Source organism: Kryptolebias marmoratus, linkage group LG12 (assembly GCF_001649575.2).
Source record: "Kryptolebias marmoratus isolate JLee-2015 linkage group LG12, ASM164957v2, whole genome shotgun sequence".
Classification (NCBI taxonomy): Eukaryota; Metazoa; Chordata; class Actinopteri; order Cyprinodontiformes; family Rivulidae; genus Kryptolebias; species Kryptolebias marmoratus.
The window spans coordinates 6,116,772-6,139,754 of NC_051441.1; the positions used below are offsets into that span (position 1 = coordinate 6,116,772).

The 22,983-nt window shown below is 38.3% G+C and overlaps 2 protein-coding genes and 3 non-coding genes across 5 annotated transcripts; 4 read left to right on the top strand and 1 right to left on the bottom strand.

Annotated features, from left to right (window-relative positions):
- Positions 1–543: 543 nt before the first annotated feature.
- On the bottom strand, positions 544–5,354 carry LOC108246134 (apoptosis regulator BAX). The gene is made up of 6 exons (XM_017433510.3): positions 5,265–5,354; positions 4,885–4,933; positions 3,343–3,498; positions 3,120–3,255; positions 2,188–2,292; positions 544–2,102 (listed from the first exon to the last, which is right to left on the bottom strand). The coding sequence occupies exons 1-6, from the start codon at positions 5,296–5,298 to the stop codon at positions 2,004–2,006; spliced, it is 579 nt and encodes a 192-aa protein (XP_017288999.1). The 5' UTR covers positions 5,299–5,354; the 3' UTR covers positions 544–2,003.
- A 316-nt stretch (positions 5,355–5,670) lies between these two features.
- Positions 5,671–7,836, top strand: rps11 (ribosomal protein S11). Its single transcript, XM_017433506.3, has 5 exons — positions 5,671–5,790; positions 6,246–6,386; positions 6,605–6,680; positions 7,112–7,241; positions 7,638–7,836. The coding sequence occupies exons 1-5, from the start codon at positions 5,776–5,778 to the stop codon at positions 7,759–7,761; spliced, it is 486 nt and encodes a 161-aa protein (XP_017288995.1). The 5' UTR covers positions 5,671–5,775; the 3' UTR covers positions 7,762–7,836.
- Positions 6,447–6,527, top strand: LOC112451248. Its single transcript, XR_003040031.1, has one exon. It is a non-coding gene; the product is annotated as a small nucleolar RNA SNORD35 (small nucleolar RNA).
- Positions 6,921–7,005, top strand: LOC112451246. Its single transcript, XR_003040029.1, has one exon. It is a non-coding gene; the product is annotated as a small nucleolar RNA SNORD35 (small nucleolar RNA).
- On the top strand, positions 7,454–7,538 carry LOC112451247. Its single transcript, XR_003040030.1, has one exon. It is a non-coding gene; the product is annotated as a small nucleolar RNA SNORD35 (small nucleolar RNA).
- Positions 7,837–22,983: the final 15,147 nt, after the last annotated feature.

Below are 22,983 nucleotides of genomic sequence, written 5' to 3' on the forward strand. Positions count from 1 at the left end.
TGTAACAGCCGTACTGGTGGTGTCTCTTTAAGATGCTCTAGTCTAGCTGATGACGTCACACGTATGCGCCGTAGCTTCTCTGTGGAGAGCGAGGGAGAAGTGCTAGACGGACATGTTGTTTGGACTCTGCTCATTTTATTCATGTTTAATATAATAGCAGCCGTTCAACCGGGCTTTACAAGGTTGTGGAAGTGCGTTTATTAAAGATTACACTGTGGAATCCCAGTACCAGTGTGATTGCAAGTTTTTTTGATCGACCCGACGAGTTTGACGCCTCCTCTCCTCCCTCGAACGTAACCCTAGCGTTACACTACTAAATCCTTAAACTTCAAGGCATTTATATTGATGAACAGATTGTTAAAAGTACACAGTAATCTGGTATTTTAACAGTTCTTATTGCTTTTTTGCAATAAGGAAATCTTGTTCTATATATGTCTTGAAATCTCTAAAAATATGTAATATGCAGAAATATAACAAATTTTAGAGATACTTGGAACCAGTTTTAGGCTTAAATATAAAATAGACAAAAAGAAACAATTAGAATTTTAAAGTGCTTTTACTGTAAAAAGAAAACACAAAGGCAGTGACAAAAAAGAAGATTGTAAAAAAAGTTTTTTGCTGCCCAGTTAAAATATACAGAAAATATATTACTCTGAACGTGTCAAAACAGAGGTTAGCATCATTGCTTTCTGTGTTTGCAGCACAACTTGTTTCATATGTTCAAGCTAAAGCCAGTTAATGACATCTGACTTTATTCACAAACAAAACCAATAGGTAGTACTTTTTTTTTAAAAAAAACAACGACAACTAGGAGCCACATTAAAGTCAAAGTGTCAAAAATACCTCTAAAACAAGTAATTTGTAAAGAAAAACTGATCCAGTCTACTGATATTTTCGTGACATTACATGTCTTTTAACAGCATTAAATGTAAACAAAACTATACAACTCCCTGAGGGCTGTAAAACGACGTGAAATTAACAAATATATTCAAAAACAGTTTTCAGTTTTACAAGTAAGGCTCTGTTTGAATCTGACTAAATCACTATGATAACATGATGTGAACTCAGACGCAAATACCTAAAAAATTAACAACATTCATATGACATTATTTGGAAGAATTAAAGACTGATGACTGATAATGTGACAAAAATAAAATCCTCTGATTAATGTTAAATAGGCTAAACTTGTGGAATGTTTGCTACATCAGAAAAGGGAAAACATTTTTAATTTGTTAAAGTGTTCAAATTTGCTGGGAATTTTGTGATACTGATGATAATAGGCTGAATTCATTTGTACCTTTACATATATGAGAGAATATTTAATAATTACAAAATATATTTCATTTGCTCAGTAAAGTGGTTTGTATATTGTACTGGGACAGTAACAAGGGTAAAAAATGATCTTTTTGAGCATGAAGGTTAACATTTTGGAGCTTCTTGTCTCAACCTAATTCGTTTTCTTGTTTGTACAACTAACAGTTTTATGTAGGAGTCCATAATATTTCCTGAATAACTGGACAAATTCAAATTGAACATGCAGTCGTTGAATGTACATCTACAGCTGAATAACTTTAGAGGTCAGCCTGATTTAAGGTGGCTGCCACAGCCAACTGACCTTAAAACAACAACAACAACAAAACAAACAAAAAACACCACAAAAAAGGCTATAACTTAAGTGAATTTGGTGTGGTACTAGCTGACAGTTATTCACAACACATACTGAAAGTGCTAATAGATCATGCAAGAACTTTGTTGAAGAGTCAACTCTGAGTGACATTACTTTAAATATTTATAGAGATAAGTGCATTAACTAACTGGGCTTGATACCCAGTTAATATCATAGGTAAAAGTGCCAGATCTGCTCTCAGTCTCACACTTAAGTGGGGAGACTGAAAGCGAGTTCCTCTTATTCACCCTGTCATCCTCTTCTGGTTTTTTTTTGCTCCCATCCCCTCAGTTGTTGCTCTTCCCCGTCTGTCTCCTGCCTGCTCTTAGCGTGCCCATCAGATCTTCCGCATGACCACAATAGCGGTGAAAATCCCAGCCAGGAAAACGAACCAGGTCTGCAATGTCAGGGTGCTAAAGTAGGAATAAATTCCCTCCTAAAAACCAAGAAAAGACATAAATGTTTGAACTTATAGATTAATTATTGATGTGTTAAACAGCATTTGTTAGTTATCTGCTTACCCAGCCACCTTGCTCTCTTATCCAGTTGATCAGATTGTCCTGGAGGTAGTCGATGGCCCAGTTGATTATTTTTCTGACGAGTTCCAGAATTTGGGGTTTATAAGCCTGGGAAGAGTTAATGATCATTATTCTGGAATACAATCCCAATTCTGAAAAAGTTAGGATCTAGTGTAAAATGTAAATAAAAAAATGAATCTCAAAAAGCAAATCTCCTGTTTACTATGTTCCACTGTGAATAAAATATAAGTTTATAAGATTTGCTTTTTGAGCAAATGTTACAATTAAATTATATTTATTTTTTTTAATTAGGGTAATTTCAAATTTTAGAGCAGCAACACATCTAAAAAGAATGTTGGAACAGGGCCATGTTTCCCACTGTGAAGCATCCTGTCTTCTTTTAACAACAGACTGTAAACACCCAGGAAGTGAGGAGAGCAGCTGATGGAGGTTTGGGAGAGCAATGTTGTCCCATTCTGGTCTGATGGAGGGTTCCAGCCGGTCAACAGTCCTGGGTCTTCTTTGCTGGATTTTTTGCTTTATGATGCACCAAATGTTTGTAATTAATTTGAGGTCTGGACTGCAGGCTGACCAGTTCAGCACTAAGACTCCTCTACTATGAAGCCACGCTGCTGTAAAAAATGCAGCAAGCAGTTTAGCGTTGTCTTGCTGAAATATGAAATTCCAGGCCTTCCTTGAAAAAGATATCTGTATGGGAGGATATGTTGTGCTAAAAATCTGTATATACTGTTCTGCACTGATGCATGATCAAAATGAGCTTATTTTTTCCAAAAAATGGTACAGTTTCTTAGTTCAAATGTTTATGTTTATGCATTCTGTTTTTATGTACATTTTAAACATAGACCCAACTTTTTTGGAAGTGGGGTTATAATTATATAACAGAAAACAAGATGTAACAGAGGCACTGCACTTACTCTGATGACAAGTTTAGAGACAAAGTAAAAGAACGTAACCACTCTGAACCAGTTGAACTTTCCATCAGAAAAAATCACGGAGGCGATGTTCATAAACACTTCAAATGAAGGTCGGATTGAAGGATCATTTATCATTCTAGGGGGAAAAAAAGCACAGGGAAAGAATGAATATGTAATATTTATGATAGAATTTGAAACTCGGACACACAGAAAGGCTGCCTACGTTTGTAGCTGTACATTTCGATCCAGATCATCTGCGATCAGCTGCATGGTCTGAGCGACCTCCTTGTGGTTTGATTCCGTCAGCTCTTCTGAACCCAGGTCCTCTCTGGACAATGTAATGGATTCTACATGTCGCTGAATATATCTGAAGATAAAACTACACAGAAAGACACAGAAACACAATAAAAATATGCTCTTTTGATTTCTTTGATGTATTTAATACCACTAACTCCTCCTGTAGGCAGGAAATGCCTCTTGTTAGCACTTCCTGCTTTGCCTTTCCGTACAGCCTCTCCTAAAAACAGACAGTGGTTCTAAATGAGGCGTAGATAAACTTTTCACTCATAAAGAGCCGTCTTTATGTCAAGCTGTTTGCAGGTTTTTTTAATCAATTCTCTTATTTAAACTCAAACCGTCTACGGTTAATGTGCACTGTTAGCATTATGGTATATTCTGATGTTAAATTTAACAGCATCTTCACATAATGGTGCACTGAAATGAGGGAAACAACACACTAGATCAGGGGTCTGCAATCTTTCCGACCAAAAAAGAGCCTCTTCTGCTCTTTTTCTCGAATAAATAAAACTTGGCCAGAGCTGCAAAACATCCTTTAAATAAAGATAGCACTACTTATTTAGTGTTTAGTGTTTTAAAATGCTACATCTAAAAAAAAAATATTCATATTATTACAAGCTTTATAATAAAACACTGTCATTTATTGGTAGTTTTACATGTTAGGTTAAAGAAAGATGTGTTAAAAAAGTTAGTTGTAGGAGAAAAATCACCATGTGTGGCTGGAATGTGGAATTAAAGAAGTAGCTCATGAGCTAACAAACTAATTGTTAGTTTTATATAGTTTTTTTTTTTTTTTTACCTCCACCAAGGAGGTTGTTTTCAGTAGTGTTGGTTGGTTCGCCTCTCTGTCTGTTAGCAACATTACTTAAAAACAAATGAACAGATTTTGATGAAATTTACAGGAAATATCGGGGTTGTCGTGAAAAACAAGTGTTTACATCTTTGAATGCACATTTTCAAAACACATGCTTAAAAGAAAGGACTGAAATGAAGACTTTTTAAAGATGGTTTCTCAATATTCATCCAGCCATTCACAATTTTCTTTCCACGTGACTACAATGCAGACTGACTCATACCTAAATTATGTTATAAAAGAAACTATGTGTAGTACTTGCAAACTCCCAGCCAGAATGTGTGTGGAAGTTATGAATGGACAAAAATATTTTTACCATCATTTTCCTATTCAAATTAAACAAAAGACTATAAAAATAAATTTAAAAAATCCCTCCACAATCTATTTTAACCAGTAGTGAAAATAATGGCACTGAATGTGAAACACTGGAAACAGTTTCAGTTGTATAATGAACTTAGAACATTAATAATAAAAAAGTGAAGCTCTCAGTAGCATTACTCACAGCACATTTTAACTGGGAACATGACAAATCTGTAACTTCATATAGTTTCCCAGGTAAATGACTAAAACAAACACTCAACTGATGCAGCCTTAGTCATTTTTAGAGGTACTTACTCTTTTAACAGCTTGATTCCCAGATCCAGGATCTGATCTGTTAAAGATCCTGAAAGGCAAAGTTCAAACACGAGTCATTTCCTGTAGTTGAAACTGAAACTTAAACTGCGCTTCCCAGAAAACCATCAGTTTAAAGTTATAACACTTAGTTGAACGTAAAGTAACGAACGAGACTTTAATTACAGTCGGTTTTCAGAGAAAAGAAAAACAAAACAAAAACTTTTTCATTAAGTCGATCAAACTCAAATCGATCATTTTTACACCCATAGAACAAAAGCGAACTGTTAATTTATCAGATTTCCTACGTCTGTTACTTAATTAGAGACACTGTCACAAATTCGTGTGATTTAAAACTAAGAAATACTTTTACCGATACTGACCAGCACCTTCAGGTTCTTCTCCCCCAGATGCCATCTTGTGTTTTGGTTTCTACTTCCTTATTTGCTGACATTTCAACATAGAGTTCAAAACTATACATTTCAGCCGGCTGCATATTTTTCATTAAAATTGGAATTTTACTGAACGTATATATATCAATGGTTAAACTCGATATTTACACGCAAAAATATGGAATTTGTTTGTTTTGGAACTACTTGCTGATATGCAAAACAGTGTAAAACGCAGATATTTTTTTCTCAAATTCAGAACATAATTAAAATAAGTAAACAAACAAACAAATACTTGTTCAATTAAGTAAATAAAGTGTTTTGCCGATTTACTCGCTGCAAAGAGAAACTTTGGTCGCGCGGTTAGAAAAGTATGAAGTCTTTTATTTTGAAAGGATTTTTTTTTTCAATCTGTCAGTTTTGTCCGAAACGTCATTTCCTTTTTCTCACCGACATCCGTTCTGCGCACGCATCCTCAGGCCTCTTTACGACTCGGCTGGCAAAGATGGCGGACGTACAAGTATGTACCCAGGCGCGGCGTGGTGAAATTAAATCGAAAAATATCCCTCCTTACAAGATTTTTATCCAGCTAATGTGAAGTAAAGCCCGTTGGGTTGACGTTACTCGTCTCACTGAGCCGTTTGAAGTGTTATTCACACATATATAAATCCGATTTATTGTCGATCCGCATCCCCTCGTGTAATGCTAAACTAGCCGGGTTGCTAACCTTGTTAGCCTATGCTTCCAGTTAGGTCTCTATTAATTAAACCCTGCCTTTTAGCTTATTTTGTTCAAGTGTAGCGCTTCCACTTACGCATGTTATCTAATAATGTTATGTTTATATTGTGAACGTTCACTAAAGCAGTTTTACTGAATGAGGAAGTAATTTTTGGCTTAACAAGTCGTCTGGAAGCAGAATGAATACGTTAATGAATTGTAGTTGAAAGTGTCATCTTGTGTGTTGTTTCCTTTCAGACCGAGAGGGCTTATCAGAAGCAGCCCATAATCTTCCAGAACAAGAAGCGTGTTCTGGCTGTTGAGGGTGTCAAGGAGGGCAAAGAGAAAATCCCTCGCTACCACAAAAGTGTCGGGCTGGGCTTCAAAACCCCAAGAGAGGTAAGAAATTGGCCCAGAAATTGTTTGTCTTTGGCAGTTAATCCAGTGTAAATGTTCATTTGCATATGATGCTCTCACGATGGTCTTCCAAACCTGCGTGGTTCTGACGACAGCGCCTTTTGGCAACACTGATGCAGTCAAAATATCTCTGGATAATGTTGGGATGGGGATGATTGAGTAATAACCGTAATAACTCTCCTTTTTTTCCTCTTCCTTAGGCTATTGAAGGCACTTACATTGACAAGAAATGCCCCTTTACTGGAAATGTCTCTATCCGTGGCCGTATCCTCTCTGGTAAATTACTTCTAAGCAGGTTTTCCTACATACACCATGGCACTGCTGCAAATTACTTCACTGTTAATATGAAGCCATAACTATTTTAACAATCTTTTATAAGAACAGAAAACTCAACCAAAAGATTACATTTAACTTTGTATGTTTCCACCAGGACACTGTTAAATTTTGAGAATTGATGTTGACAGCATCAGTAGAAAATGGCATGCAGTTTACACTTTCTTGTTTTTATCACTGTTCTGCAAATGATGCTTTTTCTCACGATGGTCTTCCAAGCCTTCTGGGTTTTGACGACAATGCCTATTGGCAATGCTGATGCAGTCCAGTGACATAAATATCCAGTTATTGTAAATCTCCAGAGACTTGGCTTTTCTCCACAATGTCTGCACGAGCCTGTAAGGGTAAAAGTTTACGTCATCTGTGTTCTGAAGGTGTGGTGACCAAAATGAAGATGCAGAGGACCATCGTCATCCGACGTGACTATCTGCATTACATTCGCAAGTACAACCGCTTTGAGAAAAGACACAAGAACCTCTCTGTCCATCTGTCACCATGCTTCAGGTAATCCACCTCTGAATGCTCTTATTTTAGCTTTGTTACATTACAGAAAACTTGAAATGACTAAATGTATCCTTCAAGGGATTTTACCTGAAATATCTACATTTTAGAATGGGATGCAATATAATGTATCTAAGATTTGTGTTTTGGATTGTAACATCATATATATCAGAAACCATTTGATGTGTAATTGTTGGTTCTTGATCTAAATTGACTGCAAATGATGCTTTTTCTCACGATGGTCTTCCAAGCTCATGAAGCTCTGACGACACTGCCTTTGGCAAATACTGATGCAGTTTTGCTTTGTTTCCTACCTGTAGAGAGAACATTTATCCACTTAAGCCATGCACAGATATTCAGGTTTTTGTTTACGTTAATTCTCTGACTGTTTTCCTGCAGAGACGTCACCGTTGGAGACATTGTGACTGTCGGTGAGTGCCGACCCCTCAGCAAGACCGTGAGGTTTAACGTCCTCAAGGTGACAAAGGCTGCAGGAGCCAAGAAGCAGTTCCAGAAGTTTTAGGTGTGATTCTGAACAGGAAGGCTGCAGCTGGCCAACTTGTCTCATTGTCAAATAAAGAAAATCTTGTTTAAAAAACTTTGTTTTTCTTTGCATTTTTAAAAGTATTCATGATGGGAGATTAAATGTACTAAGTTTTATTTCTAACAAAATCTACATTGCATATGAAGAGCATCAAATAATTAATTCACTCATACTAATTTAATATGAACTGATTTTATGTTCTGTTCTACTAATATACATCTTGTTAGCTCTGTTTCTGAATGTCAGACAACAAGGGACACTGACATTTTTCCCTGTTTGAAATTTTACTTTGTGAACAATTAGGATTTAAATGTTATTACATTTGACTTTCACATTTAGTAAACAGAAAATAAATCAGCAATTTTATTTGAGTTAAAGATAAGTGCTTGTGGATTGCATTAAACCAAATACTAATACCTCTAGTTGTAGAAGTAGTTGATGAATTATTCAAGAAAAGCCATTATTCCCAGTTCAAACTGGTGACTTAATATTAGACTAACTCAGTGTAATCTGGATGATTTTATAAACAGGTTTTTTCTCAAAATTTCCTGAAAATCAGCCTGACCAGCTGTTTCACATCAGCTGGTTGACATTTTGAGGATCATTAGTGAAAGTGGAGTAATTTGGCTACGACCCAGGCAATTTAATCTGCAGAGAAATCACTTTGAAGTGCAGTGAAGAGCCGACACTAGTAAAGCCCTATAATCACATTTTATTAATAAATGAAATCAAAAATCCCTGCTGTAAATTATTGGAACAGGGAAAAGCAGAGATCCTGTCACTGAAAGGCTGAAAGTGTTCAGCTGACATCCTGCTTCACAAACTACACAATCAACTTTCTACTTCTGGTTTTATGACAGTTTTCATATTAAGTCTCATTTTTCCCAACATTTACAAGGCTAAGAAGGAACGAAATGATGGCTAAAGTGTTTTGATTGTAGAATGAAGTGGATGTGCAGTTTGCGTCAAAATGTTCATGATTCTTTTTTAAACAAAAGTGAGACCAAATGACTCCTGTTAGATGCAGTTAGATTTTGATTTTATGTAGCATTAAAGTCGTCTGGATGACTTACAGAAAAGCCAGTGCATTCAAACACTGTGAAAGGTAAAAACAAAATGAGGTAAGATATATTAAGAAAAGCTGTGTAATGATAAACATCAAGTTACATAGTTTAAATTTGGATAAAACCATCAACGTGTTTGCAGCTGCGCCTCCCAGTGGTTCAGTGTTTTTATATTTCTGCAGGGTAGATGTTGCCAGCAGAGGGCAACAAATTGTTACAAATTTAAGCAGTGAAGAAACTCATTTTGTGTTTGTGCTCTGAGACTCATGGAAAAATTACAAGGAAATAAAGCTGGCTTACAAACACAATAAAGAACAGAAATGTTCTTCAAAAATGTGTGTTAATTCAGCTGCAGCTCAAAAATCCAACATGGCTTCGTAATAATCGAAGCAACAACACTGACATTTTGATGTATAAACTGTATAAGAAGTGTAAAGAGAACTAAGATAAAAAAAAATGTTAAAGCTGCTGCCAGTGGCTCATTAGAGTCGCCATGGTTACCACAGTCTTATATCTGTCACTCCCTGACTGCCAAATTAACAGAAGGCAGATAGAAATGCAGAGTAAAATGTCTCAAACAGTTGCTGCCCAAAACTATAAATCAGATCTATAAACTTCTTGAACTGTGAGCAACAGAGGACTGATGATCACATGATATTATATGTCTGAGATGTTTTATGTAGAAGAAATGACGATTAGGTTAAAACTTCCAGATTCAAAGAAAATATTTTGTGCTAAAGTATAGTGAGGTAAAACTCCCTTTTTAAAATAAAAATGTGGAGTTTTATCTTGAAATTGCACATTTGAACAACTTGAAACTCTAAAAAATAAGCTTGAACTTGTACTCATGTTTCCAAAGTCAAACTCATTGCAAGCAAACGGAAACTTCTCTGAAGTCGATTAATTGTCACCGAGCTTATTATCAGCCAAGCTCTTATAAGCTTGAAACTCCTGCAGTTGTTTCTGAAAACTATCTGTAAAATGTAAATGAATCTTTTGTGTTCTGAAGCGTTCTTGTCGCCGATGATGCTCTGGCTCTGACATGACCCACTTCAGTCACAGTGATGCTCGGCAGTGTCTGAGATCCACATAAGCTCATGCAAACGGACCAACAAGCATGGATCACGGCGCATTCAAGGCCTGTCTGCATCAGCTGATTCATTTACATCCGTCCCTGTTTTTGCTTGAGAAGGGGGCTTTTTCTGTATGGGAATCAGTCAGGGCCCCCCACCCATCCACCCACCACCGTCTGTTCATGAAGCAGGGGCGTGTATTAACATAATGATGCAGTAGAAGCTTTTTCCCAATGTTCAAGTGGACCATATGGTGATGATGTGAGGAGGAAAAAGTGGCTAATGTGAGCTCAGCCGTGTAAGTAGTTCAGTCATTTAATGATTAGCAGAGTGACCATCTGTTCTTCAAAGGCTTTCACACAGTATGTGCAACAAATATTTTCTTCAATTACAGTTTTTTCACTTGTTTTGGTTGTGTGGCCCTGCACAATGTGTTTACAGAAACAGCAGAGTCCCAGCTTGTCTTGTTCCGGGGCTTTCCCAGCTCCTCTTCACAATATAGACACTGCAGGAGGGTGGGAGGGCTTCATCAGGATGTTCTCTGAATAACAGGCTCCTCTCACAATCAGAGTCCCCCCCCCCCAGGGAGCATGACGGCCCAGCAGACCACATGAGTGCATTTATGGTCCGATGTATAATGTTTGTTTGAGGGCAGAGCTCTGATTCCTGAAAATGTACGAGCAGAAATAATCAACCCAAGCTGGCTGTCAAACTGTGATGAATGCTGATTTCAGACGGAGATATCAGCTGATCCATGTGGGCCTTTTTGCAAATGACAAGCTTCAAGCTCTGCAAGGCTTCTGATGCACCTGATGGAGACAGCTTTATGTCTATTTAAGCTGGAATTCGGGACAAAACCTGATTTATTTTTAAATTAATGTTAAAATACTGAATCTCCCTTCAATTGGTAAAACTGGACTACAAGGGAAAAAATACAAGACTGGCATTCCTTGAATGAATGTTAGATTTAATGCCGGAGTTTTAGTCTAAGATAACCCTTTGTTGAGAAATGATGGAGTTGTATCCATTGTGATCAAACCTTGAAAACAAAATTCAGAGTATATGTTGGGGATTGGGCTCAGCTACTACCACACCCAGTTTTAGCTCAATTTATGTAAAATTGACAGAGTTCTAGTAATTTATGTGTTGGCTAATGTCCATTATCTGTGGCAGCCATGTTAAATTAGATTAAAACTAAAAGCTAATCAGTTGTAGATGTTAATCTTCAGTCCTGTTCTGTCTCAAGCTTTTGCTAAACAACTTCAAATGGTCCACATGGAGACATCAGCAAAAGGCGAAGGTGAACTTTGTAGATCCTGATTTATAGCACCTTCTGTCACAAGCTGGCAGCTCAACACGACGCGATGTTAGTAAGACATGAAAACCTCTCAAATAAAACTCCGTTCAGTGATATGGAACATGTTCCAGTGCACCGTGGCGTCTCCAAACAACCCTCTGACAGCATCCTAACACGGGTTTTCTTGACGGCCATTCCTGTTGACCTCCCTCACCATCCATCCATGTCTGTCTTCTGTCTGTGGCTGCGAACCGTCTCACCTCACCTCCCTCCGGTTTGCAAACATGTTTACTCAGTGTCATGGAGCATACTTGGAGGCGTACTTACTTGTGTATCCAGCAGCATGGATGTTGGTTCAGAGGGTCGAGCCAATGAGGGTAATGACCACAATCAAAACAGAGACCTTCTGGTGGCCCAGCAGGGGGGGGGGGGGGTTGGTGGCCCAGAGGGTGGTTATAGGGTCCCCCATGCTGGACTCTTGTGCTGCATAGTGTAGAGGCTGTCAGCAGCAGTCAGAGTGTTTTTCCAGCAGAAGCAGAAGCAGATCAGACTGATGGACTGAACAGATGGAGACCATGTCATATGGAGCCTGTGGTTGACTCAGTAAACACAAAAAACAGACTGCACACAGTTCTGCACACATTTGTAACGGTTTTTGTTGACTGTAAGTTTGTTTAAAATCTGTCTATAAATTAGTTTGATATTTTTTCACATGGACAAAAAATTTGAATTGACACAGTTTGCAATTTTTCCAATTTTCAACTCACTGGCATTTGAACTTATCCTAATCATAGCCAACACAAAAATGGCTAGAGGTCAGTAATTTTTACAGTTATTGAGATTAATTTTGATGTGGTAGCAGCTAAGAGTCATCCTCAACACTGTCTCTGGCGCTAACAGATCACATGAGAGCTAGCAATATTGCATGAGATCATGCATAGTATTTTTTCCAAGATTTGATCAAAACAGCCACAACTCTGTCATTTCTTAACATAAGATGATCTTAGTCTAAAAACTCTGGTGAGCTAGGCCTTTAATGTAGTCAAATCATAAACAGAAAATATATTTACTTTACATGATTTAAATATGTTTCAGTAAACTGCATAAATCCTTTTTGCACAATATGTACATTTTTCAATATTAAAAGCTGTTTTTCAATGTGTTACTGTTCATTAAGATCTAAAGAGATGAATTAATGTAAGTTTTCCCCATTTTAGTCTCTGGAGGAGTTCATTTATCCTGCTGTTTACCACCGAACTACATTTACAGTAATTGTTGCTGACATTTAATACGCAGCCATTAACCTCGTCTCTCCCCAGCAGCTTACTGCCGGAGTGCACAACAAGAACACTGTAAGCTCCACTAAGGTCAGCCCCGAGTCGCCCTTCACATCTGCACATGTCGTCAGCCTTTCAGATCTGCACAAAGACAGCCAATGTTCTGGAGCCAAAAACAGACAAGTGTTCAACAGCATTTTATTAAAATGAGCTCCACTGACAAAAATATGGTGATCTACATGTGCAGCAAACAATCATTAAATATGGACCATGAAGGCTGGCGCGCATTTAAAGCCAGTGAAAGTAGATATGGTGGTAGAATAATGAGCATGTTAGGATCTATTGCTTCAAGGTCAGAGTTCCTGGTCACAGATATCCTAACTGATTTTAAGCATTTGAACACATGTGGTCACCGCTTTTCATTTGCAAACTTATCATGGTTGCAAACGCATCTCTGTTTCTGTCGATTCATCTGTCAGCTGCAGGAATCGTGATGATAAAACTGATTGTTTTTTTTTATTTAAATATGTGTGAAAGTACTTATAGGATAAAATAATCTTGCCCAGCTGATTCCTGCAGAGGGTATTCATTACAAAAAACCACGATTGACCGTTGCTCACCTGGCCCCGCCTGGTAACACGAGAACCATGCAACCACATCCTAAATCTGCAGCCACAGCTCCTAATTCAATATGCTCTCGTGTCCAGCTGTGCTCATGCCTGTCTGTCAGGCAAGACTGCATGTCTGGCATGTGTGAGTGCAGCAGGCATCTCCTGTTTTACAGCATGCTGTCAGATCAAAGAGGGGGTCAGTGCTGGCAGATCACAGGACAGGGTGTAGTGTGCAGCAGCGCTCCCAGGTCATGTGTGAACCATCCAGTACGGCTGTCACTGTGGGGCCCTTCAGTGTGCTCCTGCTGAGTGATGACCCCCTCATTGTGCAATCCAGAAGAGAAGGAGAATCTGGACTGCAAATATAACCGGTTTTATTTTCAGATGGGGTTTATTTTTGGCTCATGAGATAAACTATTAAATGTATCAGAACTGCCCAGCTATTGTTTCTCATTTTGCTTACAAAACTTTAAAACAGGACATAAAATTTGAGTTTTTTAGTAGTCTTTCATTCTAATCTAATTAAAATATTCAGCTTGTTCAGAAGATGAGTACTGTGACTTTTGCTTTTGTAACTTTTATACTTTTCAAAAATGATTCCCTTTATTTACAAATATCTTCCCCATAGAAATACACTGAGGTCTCTTCAGTTTCTTCAAAAGCATCATTCTCTTTAAAATCTGCTTCAGTGTACTATGCTACTTTTAGCTTTCAGCTAGTCTTTAGCTTTATTTACCTTTTAGCTAGTGCTTTGCCTCTTTTAGCTTAAATTTCAGCAAAGTCATTCAGTTTATTTCTCTGATTTAAAAATAAAATTTTAATAGCTGCACATTTTGGTTGATTTTGATGGATTGTGATGACATGTAATACTTAAAAATAATAAATAAATAGAAACAAAAGGCTGAAAGCTAAATGCTAACGATGTGTCTTTTAAATTTTGATGTTTTGGTCTTTAACAAGAAAAGTTATAAACAAAATTATGTTTGTTCAAAACTCTACCATTGGGCAAAGGTAACTTGTATTTCTGTATGAATAATTTGGCCTATTACATTTGAAAATTAAAGTCTTTCCAGACATTTTGATGGAGGTTGGCACTTAGCCAGGACCAAGTCTTTAATTTTGTCCCCCTTGTTGAGTTTGACGCCCCTGATGCAGCTACACCTTGTAGTTGGCAGCCATTTACAAATATTGCTTACAATTTTTAAAATTTAAGGTCAAATTGACCATAAGCTTAAAAAAATGGTCAGATTTAGTTTCTTTCTGAATTTTTGCTTTGACCAGTCCTCATGACGTTTCAGTGATTAGCTTTAATCGTCTGTTTTATTGCATTCTTGAAGTTTGTGTTGGACAGTGTAACAGAAGTACTACAGAGTGTAACACTTCTCTGGATAAAAGGTAACAGGAGAAACTCCAAGCAACGCCCCACAGCAACAGTTTGTGCTGCTATTGAGCGCTTTCTCTGCGGCAAGAGGAATTCACCCTGGCAGATGGTGGGGCCGAGGCTTCAGAGGCCCCAGGCAACGCTACACCCTGGGACCCGGACACCTAATCGTGCCCCGCTGAGCCTCTCACCTGCTGCTCCGCTGCTCATAGTGTTATCTCATCTTCCCGAACTATTGTGGCCCCCGTCGATGATAATGACGGTTAAGAGACCCACGCAGTGCTGGAGCAGGGACTCGCTCTCCCCAGAGAGAGATGCAAAATCATGGGAAATCTCAGCGTAATCGAGCTCTCCGTGTGGATCTTGTTTCTGATCTCCACCTGTAGTGAGCAGCTAAACTGTTTGCTTTGATTTTCAGGACAGCTGCCCTCAGAAAATAAGTCTGCTTGTGGTCTGCAGCTACTTTCCAGCAGTTTACAGATAAATTTAATTTATCGTGTGCTCTTGTTTTGTCACAGCAGAACAATTCACTGCATGTCCCCATATGGAGACATGGTCCATAAATAAAGCTGCCTTGGGTTACCACAGTTAGTTGCAATTTGAAAGGAAGTTAACACAACCTACTTAACCAAACCACAGTGCTGTGAAGATCCTTCTTATTGTTCTTTGTCTGTTGCTTTAATTTTCTCTTGGTGACTTTCCATGGGAACGCACCATCCAGTTTGTCTTTGACCTCAGTTCCCACCATGGTTGTTAGATACTCTGAAAGTGGCCCAGTTTTCTCTGAGCGCCACTCAGTTTAATTAAACTTTCTTCATTTAAATTAATCCTGAATGTGTATCTCCTCTGTATAATAGATTCAACAATTAAAACTCTTCCATACTGTTCTTATTCAGACAAGCAGTGAAGTGACCATATTTCACCCATCTTTAATATTCTGACCATTAACAAACAGACTGTATGTTATAAAGCAATGGTCTGCCAGGAAAACTTTCATTTTGGGGTTCACATAACTGGAGAGCAGCAAACCCACAAAAAAACTGCTTTTGGGATTGGAAAAAGAACATGACAATGAGTCTGAAGTGTTCACCAGCCTCTAGCTCCCCAGATACAAATCTGATATGATCTAATGGCTTTTCTAGGAGGCAAGCCCAATCCACAAAAAAAAGACTCCACACCACAAACCACAAAAAAATTGTTGCAACACTGAGCTGCCAGAAATAAAGCAAATCTTCGCTAGTTTATTACACTAAATGAAGCTCTAAACCCACTAGTTCTCCCTGAGGAAGCACATCTCCAAAACCAGGTTCAAAAATAAGTGTTGTTCCTAAAAAGACTTACAAAGGCTGCCTTTTATAATACATATAAGCTCAATTTTCTATCTAAACATGCTTCAAGGAGGAGTGACTGTGCACATTTGGACAAACTATCAGTTTAAGTGTCTGAACTTCATGATTCATAGCTCATGAAATCTGGGGATGTTTGTTGCCTTTAGAGATTGGCAAATAACACACTCTAAATCATTTTAATATATGTGTAATGTAATCTCCCACAATCATTTAATTATTGGGAGTTTTAGGAGAAGATTACATTGCAGGCTGACATACAAAATGCTCATCCACAGAAAAACTCAGTAAGGAAATGCTAATGTTTAAAGAAATGACTTTACTGCATACATATTAGGACTTATGAAGCCCTTTTGAAGCCAACGTTTTAAATAAATTAACTGTCACAAAAACTAGTAAAATATTTGTAAATGATGTGTTTTTGCAAAAAATAAGTCACATTTCCACTGAAAAAACATAAAGCAGCTTTAATCCTGGCTGACAAATGTCTTTAAAGGTTACAGGACCCCCTCCCTGAGAAACAAAAGGGTTTCAGAGCACAAGAAGCTGAGGCGACACAGATGATAACCCTGTTACACTGAATGTCACTGTATCTCTGTTTCACTGCAGCGTGTAAAACACAATGGAGATAACAACCAATCCCAAACAATCCACCAAAAGAAGAAAAAACAACAAAAACAAATGCTACATTTTTTCTGTCTCAGTAAAACAAACAGCAACCCCCCTTATCTTGAGACAGGGGCTGTCTGTAGGACCACCAGAATTCAAAGAAAGGAAACTGATGTTTGTTATGCTTCCAGGGACGTGATGGTGTTCTGTAACTTATAGCAAAATATTTCTTGAAAGAGCACACAGGCGGATGTACCCTATGTTGGTGTTTAATTGAGCTTGAAAGTTACATGAGCTTAATTCCTTTTTTAATGGTTCCTGCTGGCTTGTTTTGGACATGTGAAACTTGTAATATGAGACCTAGTAGCTCATGCATCTGATAGCTACACACATGCATAGCATTGTGGTACAAAAGCTTGAGACCAAAGCTACAAAAACAGTTAATGATAAATGTAATTTACCTGATATGGTACATATCAAGCAAGTACCAGGTTTAGGTCCAATTAAGTACCAGGTGTCTACGGGAACTGGGCTGGATTATGATGTGACTTGTTACCCTGTGAAAAACATTTTAAAACCTTGTTTTGCACATGTTTCCTGGTTGAATTTGGAACAAAAATAATAAAACCTTCAATTGTTAAAACCCACATATTTTTACATGGTAAAATAAGATGTGAAACACACGTTCTGCACATTTTTCATGTGATTTTGGGACATTTTGAAGATGCTCATGTTATCCCATGTGCTCAAAAGGTGTGAAACATGTGAAAAATGTGGTAAATTAACGTGGTTTCTCTGTAATGAAAACTCAAACTAAGAAAAAATGTCATTCTCAGACAAATAGCAAAAACCCAAGAGGTTCATGTCAAAAAGCATGCAGAATGTTAAGATTCATGGGAGTAGAGTAAAAAATAAAATAAAAACAATAAATAAGTATAGCTTCTTTGTACTGGGTGCCAGGAGAAAGTCTCTGTCTCTGAAAAGAACATGACTTTTTGTTCTTTGAAAGTTTCCGATTTGAACCACGGTTGAGTAGAACAACTGTCCCCAGAATCACAGCCATGGCCCCAACAGAAACAGTAATCTGTTGAGCAGCAGAGTAAACTTCCTCTGATTGCACTGATGCGCACACTTCCTCAGGGGATTGAACGATGCAACAGACCGAACCCCGTTTTCCATTCAAGCTGGAAGTGTTTGACTCGGCAGAGATATGCACCATGACATCAAATTTATTCCACATGTTGGATAGATTTCAGTAAAATGATGTGGGGTGAGGTATCATAATTCTTTTTTTTTTTTTTTTACCAAAATATCTTGACAAGTACAAGTCACACAATCATGGCTTCCAGTCAAAGATTTGTAATAACTTTGGGGAATCTGGAAAATTCCATCAATTTCTGCTTGTTTGCTTAAAGTAAAGCACCCCATTAAGTCAGTTTCCCACATTGTCTTGTCTTTAAATGATTTTCCTCTCTTAAGATGATCTCACATGTTTCTTGAGAAACAAGTTTGTTACTTTCTGTTATACAGAAGTGGATTAAAAAGCTGTTCCCACTAATTTAGCCTGGTCTACAGTTTATTTTTGATTTCCTGCTCCATGACTGCAGATTAATATCTCTGGCGGCAGCAGCCCAACTGCAACAAAGCGTTGACTACGAGGGTCCGTGACCTTAGCACCACAGAGAAACACTACAGGGGTCAGAGGATCTGTATGACGGGAGGCAGAACTGGGGACCAGTGGGCATGTGCGCGTTTTAGCAGCCTGAAGGGAGTCCAGGCCGGGAAGACTGGAGAGGAAGCTGAGCAGATGGAGGTCATAGTTGGGCGGCTCACATCCTACTCAGTATTTTATCCTGTTATTCCAGTCTTCGCACACACAGACAAGATCCCGATTAGAGATAATGTCTACTGGGAATCATCTCAAAAGGCCTTTTTAAACAAAACATTCTTTCTAGAGCTTTACACAGAGCTAACTCGTGTAAGCATGACAGCAGGGTTTTTAAAAAGTGATATATGATGCGGGTAAATTTGCCATGTGAAAGTCAAACACAACAGCATGATTGGAAAGATTGCTGAGTTTGGTATCAGAGTCTAAAGCTGGCTGATGTCATGTTTTTCTTAACAGAGAACTTCCTCAGGGGATAAATATGTCTGAAGACTAATTTGATCTGTTAAACATCAAGTGGGACAAGAAAAGTAACATTAAAGTGGATAAAATAAAAGAAATCTGCTCATTTGTACCACAACATTTGTCAGATCTGTTACTGAATCCACAAAATGTTTTAGTGATATTACAGAAAGAAGTATCCACATTTATTCATAGGCACAAAAGCAAAACTCTCAGCATGCATTTTTCCTGAATGTGTCTACCTATGGTCACATTTCCTCAGCTGAGGTCACAGTTTGCCGGGTCATGCAAACTCTGGCCAAGACCAATCATGTAGCGGTGATGATTCGGGAAACCAGAACCTTTTCCGTCAACACTGAAGAGACAAAGAGATGTCAAAGGACGAAGACCCTTTCAGAGGAGGATTTGGAAAGAGGAAAGCACTCCTCCCTCCGTTCAGCTCAGGCAGTGATGAAGTTTCCATGTTTGTGTTGGCTGGTGGAGGTCTGACGGCAGTACCTGTATCCTTTTTGGCATAAGGCAGTGACTCAGAGACATATCTTCTTGCTTTGTCTGGAAAAGAGGAAGTCCAGAACAGCACCAGTCAAGTTTGTTTATCACTCCCTGATTTTTGAGTCAGTTTTCAGTCAGATGCTCTGCTTTATGGATTTAAAGATGGTGCTGAAGTGGCTTTTGTGTAAAACAACAATCACTTTGTTTTTTGTCACATTTTTTTATAAAGGTTTTAGAATAACTCCGGCTACACACAAACAGGCCACCAATCATCAAGTTGGCCAGTTTTTTGTGACAAATTTTCCTTTATGAGTAGGAATGTTTGTGTGAGTCTGTCACTTGAGTAACTTAATCAGAATTTGAATATTTTTGGGCCATAAAGTTTACAGCCGTTGCCAGAGTTTCACAAATTCGTCTCGCATTCTGTCTCATGGAAACTAAACTGAGAAGTGTTTAAGACGAGTTCCGGACGCCCACAGAAACTCTGTGTCTATTTTGAGAAAAAAATTGTCCCAAAACCTTTTCAGACATTTTCAAAATGCCTGTGACAGAAGCGAAAGGCCTTGTGATTCAGAGTTATGAACCTTACAAGACATTTTGTAATCTCCCTCGCAAAGACTTCCCTGTTTGTAACGTGTTATTAACAATTGCATCCCAGGGAGATACAAGCTTTAAAATACAAGATTCAGCTGGTTTTATTTTACCTACTTTATAGACCTTAGTTCCTCGGTGTACTATTATGACTGGTGTTTTTGTAAAAATACTGAGGAAGCTGCAGATTTGTTTCATGTTTCAAGACTTGTCAGATGCCAAGACTCTGGATTTTGCAGATCTGCAGAGCTACTGTATTTTTTTTTTTTGTGAGGATTATAGAGGAGGTGTAACCAAAACCTTGTACAAATACTGAGCAGTGCAACAAACATCCCATAATTCATAACTGACTGAAAAGTTTGTACAATTTGTAACATTTTTTTTAACCTTTTTTAATGCCATGAACTACAGTAACCATTTTTTTTCTTGAATTCCTTGTAGAGCATGCTGAGTTTTGAATTGTCAAATAAAGATACTGATGTCATAAACTCTTTTTGCTCCTACGTTTTCTTCAACAACAGCTCTTTAGAGTAATAAATGGTCACATTGAGGGTTCCTTTCAGATCTTTTGGCTAATCTTTAGCTGAAGATGCATATCTAAGTGTAAGCTGACCTACACTTTCTTCTTGGCTCAGAGTTGTTAGGAGCTTTGACTTACTTTCTTTCATTCTCTTGACTGTGGGCTGTGACCCCAGTAATGTTATACAAATGTCATGCGTCATGAGACTGACAGCTTCTGTAAAAGAGGAAGGCGTTTGGCCAAAAGGCATTGTCGCAGAAAAGGCCTTTTGTAGAAACATGGAGACTCCTGGAACGATTATTTTACTGCCCAGATCATGCAGAAAAACAAGACTGCGAGGGCATGTTTTTCCCAACTCAAAAGTGCTTCTGTGAAAGTCTGGTAACACGTTGTTCCCCTTTAAAACTATTTATTACTCAAGGTTAATCTTCCTTAATGCGATCTTTGAGAGGAACACATTTTTTGTGGTGTTATAAAGCGTGATTTATTAATTTCAGCACTTAGAGTTTTACGATTTACCACATGCCCCGTTGGTCATTGATGCTGAAAGCTTTAATTGTGATTTTGTTGTTTGGTAGATTTTCAGCTAAATATTTTCTTCCAGCTGAGTCACTGGGCATCCTCTCACTCAGCCAAAGCAAATAATTTATGGTCCTCTCTGTAGATAATTGGGGTTTGATCATCAGCAGAAAGTCTCCTTCTTCTCCAACCATCCCTTTAAAGGAAATGACTCACAGTAAAACGGACAACAAGCTGTGCTTTTTATCTCCTCATTTCTCCTGCACCCCACAGCTTTAAAGCTCTGCAGCAGAAAGATCCTCAAACATTTAGGGGTTTTATTGTAGGTTAAATTGTGTGGTCAGGGTTAATTATAGTGCTTGTTTGAGAAATGCTTCTTTCTTTTTACTACAATATGTTTTTTTAAATTATAGAAAAGTTTACAATGTAGTTTTTTTTAAAATATAGTTGTATAAATAAATTGGTGCCACATGAATATGAATTTCACATGTGAAAATCTGTGAGACACATTTTGCACACGTTTCCCACCTGTGTGATTTTTGGACATTTTTCAAATGCTCCTGCGAACGTGGTCATATGAATTCACATATTTCAAAGCAGCACATCGAATGTTCAGTTATTTACTTTTAACAATGGTTAATTCAACTTTTAGTGATGCATGGAGGGTAAAATAATCCTAATATTTAAGTTTAAGGTAATTCATAGTTAGTGCTTTCTTTTGTTTCATTGCTGCTGCAGCACCAAAAGTGTTCCGAAGCATTTATAAAACTCTGCAATTCATCTGCTTCCAAAAGCAAAATAAAACACAGCTTTGTTCTCGAGAACAGACATTGCAGTGATGCGGCGTGTTGCCATGACAACCTGAAGCTTTCTCTCTTGTTTTTTCCGTGACAGTGATACGCCTTTTTTTAGCCCTGACCCCTTTTCATTCAGTGGCGGCACACTTTCCCCTGGAGGATTCCTCGGACAACATCTGCCCTATCCCCCCCTCCTGCTTCACTGACCCACCTAATCCAAAAGCCAGTCCTTTCAATAAGGGTCATCCATCCCCACCTGCTGAGAAGGTTAAAGGTCATCGCCTACACTCTGGGGACACAGTATTGTCCTGCAGGAATCCAGCCTGCATCTTCTACGCAACATAGCAAAAGAGATTATGAGAATTCCTGAAAGTAAACTAGAGGAAAATCTCTCGAATGTTGTTTTAAGCTACTGAAAAGGTTCAAAACAAAAATGTGATTGCATTTAAATGACAAGTGGCATTATTTTATAATATCGGTTTCTCAGAACACTCTGGTTTCCTCCCACACACCAAAAACATGCATGTTAGGTTGACTGGGAACTCTAAATTGTCTCTAGGTATGAATATGAGTGTGAATGGTTGTTTGTCTCTGAGTGGCCACGTGATGGACGTGTGACCTGTCAAGGGCGTCCCCTGCCTCTTGCACAATGACCACTGGAGATCGGCTCCCCCTCTGCCCAGGAAGGAAAAAGCGGTAAAGAAAATGAATGAATGCTTCTCAGAACGATTCTCCTTCTCGCTTTCCCAGATTCAAGTATCTGTTGAGTCACATGACTGCTGGATGTGAGGACAGAAGGAGAGGGGAGTTCCCTGTGGTTCCTCTGCAGGCCGTGGCCTGAAGGAATCAGCCGGCCTTCATCAATCTGCTTCCACATTCCACAATAGCTGACAAAGAGACTCCACTCTCGCCGTGGCAGATGGCTTCACCTCGGGCTGTCCACGCCAAGCTCCCATTGTTCGGGCAGGGGTTAGATGCAGGGACCTTTGCTCCTCCTCCTTCAGTGACACAAAAGGACACCGGGGTGCAGAAGCTGAATTTAACTCCTCTGAATGCAGTGACTTTATGAAAGTATCTGATATTTTCATGTATTTCTAAATATAACTTACAGTCTTGCTGCACAGAAGTGTAATAAAGTTTAAAATTCAGCATGGGTAAATAAGCTGGAGGACCGAAGATGCGATCTCTCAGGTTTATCTTAATTCCCACAGGATTTGAACAGACAAGCATGGCCCAGCAGGGCGACAGAGGACAGCTCTCACAGCTGGCTATCAGCCATGTTTTCTGTTAGTGTTTCCACGCAACAAGCTCTGGGACAAAACTGCAAAAACCTCAAAACTTGATAAATCAAGCAGTAACAAGATCAGAATTGTTTTAAAGACAGTATTATCTTTATTACACCTAACCTGTTTAAACATAAGTCACTTTGTAATTTTTCTTCAATATGATAACAGTATTTTGGATAACAAAAGAGCAATCTTTAATACATTTTTTGT